At 38.4% G+C, this 13,323-nt stretch overlaps 1 protein-coding gene and 1 non-coding gene across 2 annotated transcripts in view; both read right to left on the minus strand.

Moving 5' to 3' along the window:
* Positions 1 to 13,323, minus strand: part of THSD7B (thrombospondin type 1 domain containing 7B) — a 1,055,806-nt gene that overhangs the window by 438,314 nt on the left and 604,169 nt on the right. The window contains exons 11-12 of the mRNA XM_069574436.1: positions 5,525 to 5,654; positions 948 to 1,051 (exon numbers count right to left, since the gene is read on the minus strand). Of these exons, the coding sequence (XP_069430537.1) occupies positions 948 to 1,051; positions 5,525 to 5,654 (234 nt within the window). The remainder of the gene's footprint in view (positions 1 to 947; positions 1,052 to 5,524; positions 5,655 to 13,323) is intronic.
* On the minus strand, positions 377 to 483 carry LOC138434824 (U6 spliceosomal RNA). The gene has a single exon (XR_011254902.1). It is a non-coding gene; the product is annotated as a U6 spliceosomal RNA (small nuclear RNA).

Consider the following 13,323-nt stretch of genomic DNA (forward strand, 5'->3'; position numbering starts at 1 on the left):
GGAGTTATTATGCTGGCTGAGATGACTGATCCTGACTAATATGATAACCTATGCAGTAGGAAGAGAAATAATTCTTAATATGATTTTCAGCTGAATTATGAAACCAGTGATACACAGCTGGTCCTACAAGGTATGAGTTTGGCTACATACATCCCAGAGTGACAGAGTGGTCAGATTTTAAGAACAAAGCCTTCTTGTTAAGCCTTATAGTATTGGCATGTGAATTCTGAAAGAAACAGAACAGTGAGCAATCTGATGAGTTTCTGAGTGCTTTTCAGAGATTTCAATATGCCATACCTTCTAGACATTGATGATAAAAGGCACTTACATGCAGATCCAGAAGTCAGTTCACAAGATCTTCCAGAAAAAAGTTTTCTAAAATATGGAATGCATCACAAATGTGCATGTCATCATTATACAGGAGAAATGCTAATCTTCTCTGTATTGGCCTAGTTTCAGTATATGTGCTGCTGAAGCAAGCACCGGAAATTTTAATAATTCCTTTCTATGCATATTCCATATGAAACATACAGCAAGTACGTACATAACAATCAGGTGTGAATCATGATTGCTATGATTAGTTAATTCATTCAGCAAGTATTCAATGAGCATCTAAAATGTACAATATATATTATCAGATCCAATTTCAACACATCCCTTCATTCTTTGACTAATATCCAATATGCATTTGGACCATCAGCACTAGGGTATGCTAATGACTGAGAACATATACTTTCTTACATTGCATTAGTCCCTAGGTGCACTAGCTAGTTATGGTTAAAAGGTGGTCTAATATCAGCATTAGCTAATGCCAACCTTAAACTCAAACACTCATAAACAATCCAATCCAGCAAGATCACAGCTTATCTAAATATAAAAAGAGATACCAAAAGGAACATAACTTTGAATTACATTTGATTAGAAAAACTGTTTTGAAATCCCCTTACCTCTTGTTTGCACCCCCTTTCCGCAGGTTTCACTGGTGCCCATTACTCCCTGCCTGACAGACTCTGGCACGAGGACACAGGGGCTCCATTTCTGTGGCCTCCATCTGTGATGACAAAGAACAGCAGACTAGAAATTTCACCATGGCAAACATACAAAACAAATACTGGAAACAGATGAGTTTGAAACCCAAAGCATAAAGGTAGTAATTCAATAAAAATGGATTTGAAAGCGATGTTATAAAAGGGAGCCCTGGCACACACTAGGGATGGCATCAGTCTCTCTGCCCCAGATCCATAGTTAAAGCAGTAATTCCATTTTTTAAAAATATGGACATTTTGCACATAAGCCTTAGTGGATATAGCAAAGTGGCCATAAAGAAACATTAGAGGCACAGATCAAATCTAGAAGGTTTAGCTCTGTATGAACTTAAAATTGTTTAAAGAAAAACAATATAAAAAATCAAAGAAAGAAAATTCCTATGCCCCATCTGAGCATTAGAGAATCAAGGTGTGAACATCTGAAAATTTTAGGCACAAGCCTTCATACTTGATCTTCCACTTCAAAAATTTTACAAGGTGTTTCCTAGGACTTTAGGGTAGCTCAAACATCTCAATAAGTTATAGAGTAAAGACAAGGCAGGAGGCCATAGGGACTTATCTTATGTGACAGTTTCTCTCAGAGAAGAGAAATGCAACTGTCTCTGCGGAATGACCCATATTTCTTCTCCACAGAGGAAAGAGTATGTACGGAATCCTTCTGGCTTGCCTGCGTGTGTGTGTGTGTGTGTGTGTGTGTGTTTAAGGTGAACAGAACTCTACTTTTATGACCTTCAGGGCAGACTGTGACTTGAGCCCTTAAACCTGTGTCTTTGGAATGTTCCAGAAAACCCAAACCCTAAATGTAGCCACAGATTTTGCTCTTTCACTGAGTACATTTTTGTACTTTTTCACATAAGCCAATACCTCTGATAGGAGGTGCTAATTAAAAAAAAAAAAAGAAAGAAACAGAACTATGAGGCAAAAATATTACTGACCAGTTTGGCAGGATGAGAAACATCTAGAGAGCTGTTGTACTTCAATGTGCATACAATTAAAGCTACAGAATTATACACTTAAAAATGGTTAAGATGGCAATCTCTGCTGTACAGCAAAGTGATCCAGGTTTACACATATATGCATTCTTTTTTTAACATCCTTTTCCATTCTGGATTGGTACAACATTGTAAATCAACTATACTTCCATTAAAAGAAGCTAATTTAGAAAAAAAATGTTACAATGTAACTTTTATGTTATATGATTTTTATCACAATAATAAAGAAATCTCAGCAAGGGAAACAATGAGGAATAACAGAACATGGAGTAGACGTCCTTTGTTCAGGAAAAATCACCTTAAGGAACCCTTTTAGTTATGTGAACATAGATTAATATAGCATGTGAAGATCACTTAGTATAACCCATATATTAATTAATTAACATAATTTATCTCAGCAATCACCACCCTCTCCTCTGTCTAGACTAAGTGAGTCTCACTTACTGGAGGTGAGGCAGTGAGGGAGTTAAGAGATAGATACAGACTGTCTTGCAGAATAAAGCAAAGTACATTAAAATGTAAAAGTAAAGAAAAAATACATATCAGTGACCTCATTCAAGTGGCCTCCATATTGAGAACAACTGAAGAGCTAGAGAGAAACCAGGAAACAACAGAAAAACCTGTCCCATTTTTTTAAAAATCACCTATTACTTTTTAAGTAGTTAGAAATTTGCTTTGCCGATGCAAAGACTCATTAAGTATAATTCTAAAACACAGACAGAAACGGTAAGGGAGGTTAGTCTAGCTTTTCAACTGGGATATGTCATTCATTCAGCTCCCTCAAGTTCACAAAATACTTACTAAAGTGAGACCAAGGAATTCAATTTAGCTTAGTGTGCCAAATAGAAGGGAGAAATGTCAAGAACTCTTATTAGACTCACAGTTTTAAAAGGATAAGCCTGGGCTCAGAGAGGTTTCGTGACATGCCTGAGATTGCACATGAAAGGGCAGGCCAGCGGTCAGTCCTAAATCCTTAGACGCTCAGCCACAGACTCTTGGAGACATCCCACTGCCAATTCTATTTAGGGGTATATCACCCACACTGTCTTCCCTCTTGCTTACATTGTCAGCCATCTCAAATGTGACTCAATTGAATACTGCCTGTCTTGAACAAAAGTTACTTAAGAAATGGCCAACACAAGAGGGACACTCTGACCTTCCTTCTGCCTCCTTCCTTCTGCCTCCTTCCTTCTAGTTCCCCTTGAAAGCAGGAAATAATTCTCTCCTGTGAGCAGTGCCCTTCCCGCCCACATCTGAAGAGAGAAGGAAACCCTTGCCACTAGGGAATTCAGGCTGTATAAACCTTGTTACTTTTTAAAATTTACTCCCCCAAGCTCAGACTCTGTTTAGATTTTTCACGGATTGAGCACCCAAAGCCGACATTTATTCATCCCATCAATTCTTTACTAATTTATTGTTTCTTTGTCTAAAAAGTATAAAAGCCACCTGCTTTGGCCACTTCTTAGGTTCAATTTCTATGGGATCTCCATGCATATGAATTAACATTTGTTGCATTTTAATAGTAACCTATCTCATGATATTTATCTCATGTCAATTTTATTAAGAGAGCTAAAGAACTCATGAAGCATCGAGGGGAAAATTTCCTCTCCCCAACACTACTTTAAAATTAACATGGTGGGAAATGCTCAAATTAATAGGAAAAGCTCTATAGACATTGTGATTCTGTTTTAAATTGTGAATGTCTCACCTTAATGGAGTAAAAAAAGAGGAATCAGAAGAAAATGATAAAGGTCTACATTAACTTGCCTCTCCAACCAATGAAGGGAAGGCAAAACCTAAAGAGGAACTGTATGCTCAAAATTCAAGGGTGTTTGACTAAGAGACTCATGTTGATAAGTTGGACACACTTATCAGCATCAGGAGACAGGACACAATCAGGCAATTCAGGCAGAGTAGAACTAATTTCTAGTTCAAGAATGAGGGGCTACACTGAAGCACCACAAGAGGGCAACGAAAGTGGACAGTAGGAAGAGAGACCACTAACAGTTTCCACGATTTTCTCTGATTATAATAGCACTGGGTTCAGAAAATGTCTAGCATTATTTGATTTGTTTTTTTTTTCAATTGACTGCTTTCTCTGACAGCTCTTTCACTGAGCTAAAAGTTTCAATATTTAAAGCTGGCACAATAGGATGGATATTGACAGTGTTCCCACAATGGCCTGGCGGTTGATGAAGAAATACTGGCAGACTGGGCTTGTTCCAGTGCTGACTCATGTCTTTCCCAAACTGGTTGTTAGATAGAAACAAAAGGAGGAAAAGATGATGAAATTGATCCTGATCGGGGCTTCTTTCTAGCTAATGGGAGGCCTTCCTAAAAAAAAAAAAAAAAAAACAACGACAAAAAAAAAAACAACAGGACAAAACTTCTGGAATAAATTAGCTCATTTAAAAAACATATTTGTTCTTACGTATTTATTTGGTTGCACCAGGTCTTATTACAGCATGTGAAATGTTAGTGGAGGCATGTGAACTCATAGGTGTGGCACGTGCGATCTAGTTCCCCGACCAGAGGTCGAACCTGGGCCCCTTACACTGGGAGCTGGGAGTCTTAGCCATTGGACCACCAGGAAGTCCCTAGAAAAAAATAGCTCTTGAATCACATAGATTTAAGATACAGTTTCTCAATCAGAGAAAACCCTAAACATTTCGAATAAAGGCATTTTTAAGAGTGTTGATAACGACATGATTATTAAGACCTGGGGCTTGTTTCCACAAATGAGTAAAACCCAACAGTGATTGAATTTAATCCAGAAGTATTAATACTTTAAAGCAGTGCTTCAATCTGATGTTAAAAGAATGAAAGTTTATGACTAAATACACAAACCTCAGGTACTGTTTTTATAAATAATAGTCACTTACTTCCCAGAGGGGCAAATATAGGTAAAATATATAGTTTAAATATTACTCATTTTCTTTTTCTAAAGACAAAAAATTACCCAAAGGTTAAATTTTTTTCCTAAGATTTCTTAAAATGTGTACATGACAAAAATTGAGAACCAAAACCATTTTTGAACTAAAATAAACAACTGTTAAGGCAGTATACATTTGTTCTTAGTTCTTGATTAAAGGCTTTAGGATGAGAAAAATAGAATGAGGTAAGTTGTGTGTGTGTGTGTGTGTGTGTGTGTGTGTGTGTGTGTGTGTCTAGTAAGGACCTCAACCTGCATATCTTTGAATCCTAATCCTGAAAACTGATTACCTGGGTGGCTGAAGTCAAGCAGCTCAACTGTAATCAAAACGTGGCTGTTACCTTTTTCGTTTTAAATTAGACTTTCACACCCTTTACTCTCTCAAAATATACTCTGGAAAAGGGGAAAATGGTGAGATATTTGAAGATGAAAAAATACTACGTCTTTGTATTTCTCACTACAAGTGCTTCATATAATAACCATATACTATATAAAAGCAAATAGGACATGGCTTATACTAAGGTCTAATGATTATTTTGAAAGCAATTAATTACCGATATGTGGAGCACAATGACACATCTTCACACTCTCGCTCTTCAAATAAGGTATCTGGGCATTCCTGGCCTCCGTTGGCTGCTTCTTGGATGATAATCCTATATCGAGACTGTTTTATTGTAGCGTTTCCTGAAGTAAAGAAAAAATAAAATAGTAGTGGCCTTTTATGTGGAGGCAAAGAAAAGTCCAGGAATAGAGAGCAATTTAATAAAGAAAAAAAAAAAGAAAAATAAGAACCTATGGAAAGACTACCTGGGAAATGAGAATAATAAGAAAAGACCAGAGATTGATACTCAACCTTACTTCTATAAGAAAGACACATCACTTACTAACTGTGATTTCAAATCTGTATGTTCTAATATGGGAAGATTGTTTCCCACTGATAATATATTTTAATTAATCAGAATCTATATTATATTTTGCATATATTTCAGCATAATCTGAAAGGCCCCTGAAACACTCTTTGATCTCAAAGCAACAGCTCAGGGGGTTAACGTTTTACTATTAGCAATTGTCTCCCTCAGGTGGGGTACTTCCTTCTTTAGGCTAATTTTACTATGCAAACACTTATTAAAATTAATACATTACTAACATATTTATTAATGGGAATTAGTTTATTAGATTTCTTACTCCTCACAACCTGAGGTAATATGTGTATAATTGGAATTTAGAGAAGAAGCAGTAAAATTACAGCAGAATAAAACATTATCTTCCTGGTTATTTTGCTGATCCACAGAAGTAGTAATAGGCACCTGGATAAAAAGACAGTTGATGTTCACTTTAATGTGTGGGGCATTCATTTCATAATCTTTAGATGCCTTCTAATCAACAACTACTTCCAAAATCAATGGCAGTGCTTAGCAACTATTTTAATTACCATGTGTAAGATATTGCGCTCGATACACAGTTACAAATTCTTGAATTTACAATGAAATGGAAAGAAGAAGGGGCAGACAGATATACACCTAATTATAAGGCTTTGCAGAGTGAGATGCGTCAGACACTGGTGCAGCATTGCTGCTGCTAAGTCGCTTCAGTCGTGTCTGACTCTGTGTGACCCCAGAGACGGCAGCCCACCAGGCTCCCCTGTCCCTGGGATTCTCCAGGCAAGAACACTGGAGTGGGTTGCCATTTCCTTCTCCAACACATGAAAGTGAAAAGTGAAAGTGAAGTGGCTCAGTCGTGTCAGACTCTTAGTGACCCCATGGATTGCAGCCTCCCAGGCTCCTCCATCCATGGGATTTTCCAGCCAAGAGTACTGGAGTGGGGTGCCATTGCCTTCTCCAGTACAGTATTAGCAGAGTACAGAAGAAAGCATAATCACGTGGGGAAATCAAAGAGAGTTCCTAGAGAAGGTAGATTTTATTCTGGCATTTGAGGGATAAGTAGAAAAACATTTTTTTTTTCACAAAGCAAAACAAAAATACCAGATGATATTGCTTATATGGGGAATCTAAAATATGACACAAAGGAACCTCTGTGAAACAGACTCACAGACATAGAAAACAGATTTGCGGTTGTCAAGGCAGGGTGGCGGGGGAGAAAAATTGGGAATTTGGGATTAGCAGATGTATATAGCATGGATAAACAAGAAGCTCCTCTTATATAGCACAGAGAACTATACTCAATATACTGTGATTACCCATAATGGGAAAATATATTTTTAAAAAGAATATATGTATGTATGTGTATATATATATATATATATATATATATATATATATATATATCTGAATCACTTTGCAGAGGAAATTAACACAGCTGTATTTCAATTAAAAAAAAGAAAAAAATATAAAGTCTGAAGCCATTTCAGGTCAAAGAAACAGTTTGAGAAAAGACACAAAAAGTTGTAAGAGTGCGTGGACTTTACAGAGAAAGAGAACAGAACTGCATTCAGGAGGAAGATGTATGTGTGTGGGGCTTCTGTGCAGGAGCTTCTGGTGGCTGGAGGAAGAACACAGAAAAGGTTATAAAGAATGGAGAGGAGATGCCTAGGAGTAAACCAAATTAATTTTTTAGGTTTAAGACAGCTAATGGACCTAATCATACAAAGAAGGAAATTTCTATAGCCGGCAAACTAAATGGAGCCAAAAAAAAAAAAAAAAAAGGAAAACAAAGGAGCTTTTACTAAAATTATATATTCACATGGTTTCTAAAAAATAATTAATGCAAAAGACTTACTATAGTGAATAGCAACAGACCTACATGCCATTCCCTGTCTTCCTCCTTCCAGAACATTATGAACTCTATCTGTATTTAGTTCTTCTGTTCAGTTCAGTTCAGTCGCTCAGTCATGTCCAACTCTTTCTGACCCCATGAATCACAGCACGCCAGGCCTCCCTGTCCATCACCATCTCCCAGAGTTCACTCAGACTCACATCCATCGAGTCGGTGATGCCATCCAGCCATCTTATCCTCGGTCGTCCCCTTCTCCTCCTGCCCCCAATCCCTCCCAGCATCAGAGTCTTTTCCAATGAGTCAACTCTTCGCATGAGGTGGCCAAAGTACTGGAGTTTCAGCTTTAGCATCATTCCTTCCAAAGAAATCCCAGGGTTGATCTCCTTCAGAATGGACTGGTTGGATCTCCATGCAGTCCAAGGGACACTCAAGAGTCTTCTCCAACACCACAGTTCAAAAGCATCAATTCTTCGGCGCTCAGCTTTCTTCACAGTCCAACTCTCACATCCATACATGACCACAGGAAAAACCATAGCCTTGACTAGATGGACCTTAGTCGGCAAAGTAATGTCTCTGCTTTTGAATATGATGTCTAGGTTGCTCATAACTTTTCTTCCAAGGAGTACACGTCTTTTAATTTCATGGCTGCAGTCACCATCTGCAGTGATTTTGGAGCCCAAAAATATAAAGTCTGACACTGTTTCTACTCTTTCCCCATCTATTTCCCATGAAGTGATGGGACCGGATGCCATGATCTTCGTTTTCTGAATGCTGAGCTTTAAGCCAACTTTTTTGCTCTCCTCTTTTACTTTCATCAAGAGGCTTTTTAGTTCCTCTTCACTTTCTGCCATAAGGGTGGTGTCATCTGCATATCTGAGATTATTGATATTTCTCCCGGCAATCTTGATTCCAGCTTGTGTTTCTTCCAGTCCAGCGTTTCTCACGATGTACTCTGCATATAAGTTAAATAAGCAGGCTGACAATATACAGCCTTGACGTACTCCTTTTCCTATTTGGAACCAGTCTGTTGTTCCATGTCCAGTTCTAACTGTTGCTGTGGTTACCTCCAAATCTATAAATAATATGTACATGTCATCACTTGTTGTTTTATTAACTTTAGACATTATCTATTGATGTTTTTCTGTAATTGATGAATATTTATTTTTCCACTACTGTTCAAATTTTTTTTATAATTGTATCACTATTTTTATGCCTCTCCTCATTATTTAAAGATTTTGTATCACCTGCATTTTTTTCTGCCCCACTTCTTACTCCCATCCTCCACCAGATCAGCCACTATGTTTCTAAAGGGTCTTTCCGGGCAGATGAGCTTCCTTTTTTATTGCCATCCACTTTCTGCTGTACTAAGTCCTGTCTTCCTGTACTGCAGGTCTGCTTCTGTGCTCCTCAGTCTTTGTCCACTGAATCTTCCATAATCAAGTTTAGATCTCTCAGCCACTGATGGAACTCTCTTTGTTTTTGACAAAGAATTGAGAATTTTCAAATCCATTTCTACCACTTTAATGAGATTATGAGAAGGGGAGACTAAAAGTTAAGGAGAGGCATGAGGTCTTTGGGGGCTTCCCTTGTAGCTCAATCAGTAAAGTATCTGCCTGCAGGAGACCTGGGTTCAATCCCTGGGTCAGGAAGATCCCCTGGAGAAGGACATGGCAACACACTCTAGTATTCTTGCCTAGAGTATTCCATGGACAGAGGAGCCTGGCAGGCTATAGTCCCTGGGGTCACAAGAGTTAGACACGACTGAGCGACTAAACCACCACCCCCACCATGAGGTGTTTTCCATCTGCTGCCTTTTTTGGCCCTTCTTTGTACTTAGAGATCCAACCACAGAAGGTATGTATTAGTGGCCACCTTGTCCATTGGCTTCTGGTCAGCTTTGGTCAAAGGTGGTTTGGGGCACACAGTGGAAAGAAAAAAGTCGACAGAGGAAGAGGAGACAGAGAGAGAAGAAAGATTAGGGTGCTTATCCCACCAGATCTCATTGTCTAAATCACCTCCAAGTTCGTTCCCTTGCTCCCCAGAGCCACAGTTCTAATGGAGTGGTAAAAAGTAAAGTAAAGTGAAGTCGCTCAGTCGTGTCCAACTCTTTGCGACTCCACAGACGGTAGCCCACCAGGCTCCTCATTCTTCTAATAGCTCCTACAGGTATCAACTTTCAGGCTCCCAACTGTCCCTAGCCAGGTACTATTAGTTAACCCTGTCATCTCCTTTGTATTATAAACTGTCTCTTCATTAAATTTTCCCTATTTGAGTGGGCCACCTATTTCCTACCAGGACATGCTTATCAAGTCAAAGGACAGTTGCTATTATTTGACTGAGAAGAATGGTATAATTAACCTATTTTTAATGTGGCTAAGGCCCAGTGAAGAGTACAGAAAAAGAAGGCTAAGAAGGAGGGAAAAAAGTATAATTAAAACAGTTCTACATAATAATATGCAAGCTATCTTTATCGGGGTGGGGACAATCTAGATAAATAATTGTGCCTTTAGGAAAAAGTCTCTCTCCTCCCTCCACCCAAGTTAATTCCAATTACATTGTTCTTTCACTGGTAATTATTGTTTACCCTTAGGATGGGTGGGGTTGTGTGTATGTGTCCATTTGGTTTGTCCAAGTGTTATCTTAAGAATCCAGAAATAAACACTGAAGACAATAGGAACAATTAAGGAGCTGACTTTACCCCATATTGAGAGAGAACATGGATCAATGCCTCTCCTTTCACAGGACATACATACACACACACCCCCAAACACACACCCACACACACTACACACACAGAGTGCCAGCTCACACTTGATATATTCTACCTTATGGTGTAATTCCAGGTCAAATAATTCAAAGTTTTAGAAAAATGGTCACATTGATTATCATGCTCTATAGATCTTGAGGTGAAGGTTGAGAAGGATGCACTCTATGGGCAAAATAAACTTTTAGAACTGAGGTCACATTTTTCCAGAGGAAAAATTGATTGGTACCACAGAAATTAAGAATTATTTCATGTCTATGAAGAAAGAGAGAGAAATAAGAGAGCCTCTCAATAAAGGGAAAACCCTTTACATTAAGAGTACATTAAATCTACATTAAGACTTTCTCATTGTAAGTGAACATGTGTTTCTTGAACATTGGACTAATAAAATTTAGCATTCAGGTTTAAAGGATTTTCCCCTTCCCTACGATATACAGTGCTTCAGATTATGACAACAGTATTCGTTTTGCAGAATGGACATGATTTAGCTGATGTCATGGGAAGCTCAAGAGTAGGCGGTCTACACTTGAGATAAAGCAGCCAATCCTCTTCTCATGCATGAATTTTGAAGGCAGCATGAGGCAAGCAGTTTTGTATCAAAGTAGGACAATACTTCCAGAAACATGGGAGGTGGTGGAAAACATTCATATTACATATGTACCTAGAATACGTTAGATTTCTAAGTGAATTTCTAAGAATTCACTTTAATCTATATCAGATCCATTTCTTGGCATTTTGCATATGCTATCTCATTCTTTTACTACAATACTTTATGAGGTTGGTATTATTACTATTGTTTTGTTATTATCACTATTGTTATGATACCCATTTGACAGATATGAAAATGGAGGTCAGAAGGGGTCAATAATGTCTACAAAATATTTTCCACAAAATAATTTCCCATCTAGGATGAAAAGAATAGCTAGGTAGATATCAAAGCCCATGATTTTTCCATAAAAGAGACTTTAGAATAAGATGAAGAGAAAGGGGCATTCCAAGCAGGAGTTCATGTCATGGGGGTCTCTGTTATTCCCAAGGGACACTTCTTTCCTAATCAATTCTTCAACAGTACCCAGTTGGCAGAAAGCGTCAAGTATCATTAAAAGCAATGTTTGTAGGGCTTTGTGAGTGATGCTTTCAACCTTATTAGGCCTATGAAAAATAACAATAAATGAAAGTGCCTGTCTGCAAACATAAACAATTGCTCAAGCATGATTATGGCTAATAAACAACTATTCTACATTCAGCTTTAATTTACACATACTTTATCATTAATAGGTCATCGAACATAATTAAACTTAAGTTATTAATTATAGTCAGAAGACATAACATTTAGAAAAGATGGCAACTTAAAGATCAACAGCCGTGTTTCATAAGGAAAATATACGAGTGGACTACAAACACTGAGGGATATTTAAAGATTCTCAGTGAAGCCGTTCCTAGACAGATGCTAGCCAAGGTGGAGAAAAAGAGTACCTCTGGATGACTGACAGCCAGATAAGCTGGGGCACATTACACTGACCCGAAGAGTCAAGAGTGTTGAGCCCTGATAGCAAGGTTATTCAATCAATGATTTGAAATAAAGACTTTAACCTCTATATTTCCAATTGATTTGAAATGTGAGAGCAGGGAGCAAGTAGAGCATGGTGAGCATCAGCACTGGCTGACAGGGAGGCAGGTTTGCAAATGCTCCCAAAGGAAAGAGGATGTGCATGTGTTACACTGCCATGTGTAAATGGACAGCTAGCGGGAAGCTGCTGTGGTGCACAGGGAGCTCCGCTCAGCGCTCTGTGATGACCTAGATGCATGAGGTTGGGGGTTGAGAGGGAGGTCCAAGAGGGAGGGCATATATACATACACGTAGCTGACTCACTTCATTGTACAGCAGAAGCTAACATAACACTGTAAAACAAATATACCTCAATTTAAAAAAATTAACAAATAGAGGGATGGTACGGGGAGGGAGGTGGCAGGGGGGTTCAGGATGGGGAACACGTGTACACGCCTGGTGGATTCACGTTGATGTATGGCAAAACCAATACAATATTGTAAAGTAAAGTGATAATAATAATAATAAATAAATGATAAATGGTTTAAAAATTTAAAAAATAAACAAAAAGAGCATGTGCAACGGGGATGCAGGATAGATGGATATCAGCAAATCATGGAAGTTTTTCCGATACCAATCTGTAGAATTTTGATGGTACATTCATAACAAATGACCTCTCTGGCTTTCCCTGATTTCTCTATTGTTTCAGTTACTAATAGGTTTAATGGATTTCAGCAACCCACTCTGCTTCTAGGCACCAATATCCTCCTAGCCTTATAGACTTGTAACTCTCGGTTGCCCCCTAGTACCCTTCTTCTTCCTCCCCACTTACACCCCTAGTTCACCATTAAAAACAAAGCCAAAAGTCTGTTGATTATTCCTCTCTAACCAGTGGATCCTGAAGCCAAAGGATGGTACCAGTGATATTTTAAGATTTGTATCATTTAAACAAGTCAGTGAGTGTGTGTGCTCATTTGTGTCCAACTCATGGACTGTAGCTTGCCAGGTTCTTCTGTCCATGGGATTTTCCCAGGCAAGAATATTGAACGAGGTTGCCATTTCTTCCTCCAGGGATCTTCCCGACCCAGGAAATGAACCTGTGCCTCTTGTGTCTCGTGCACTGGCAGAAAGATTCTTTCCCACTAGTGCTACGGGCTTGTAAACATCCATACATTAAATACTTCCTGGGGTGGAGTTATGACTCCAGTGCATGTTAGATTTCAGACAATTCCTTTAACCACTCTGAGCCTCAGTTTCCTTGGCTATAAAACAGGGTGACTATAAGCTCCTATTTCATACAACTGCTT

This window comes from Ovis canadensis, chromosome 2 (assembly GCF_042477335.2).
Source record: "Ovis canadensis isolate MfBH-ARS-UI-01 breed Bighorn chromosome 2, ARS-UI_OviCan_v2, whole genome shotgun sequence".
NCBI lineage: Eukaryota > Metazoa > Chordata > Mammalia > Artiodactyla > Bovidae > Ovis > Ovis canadensis.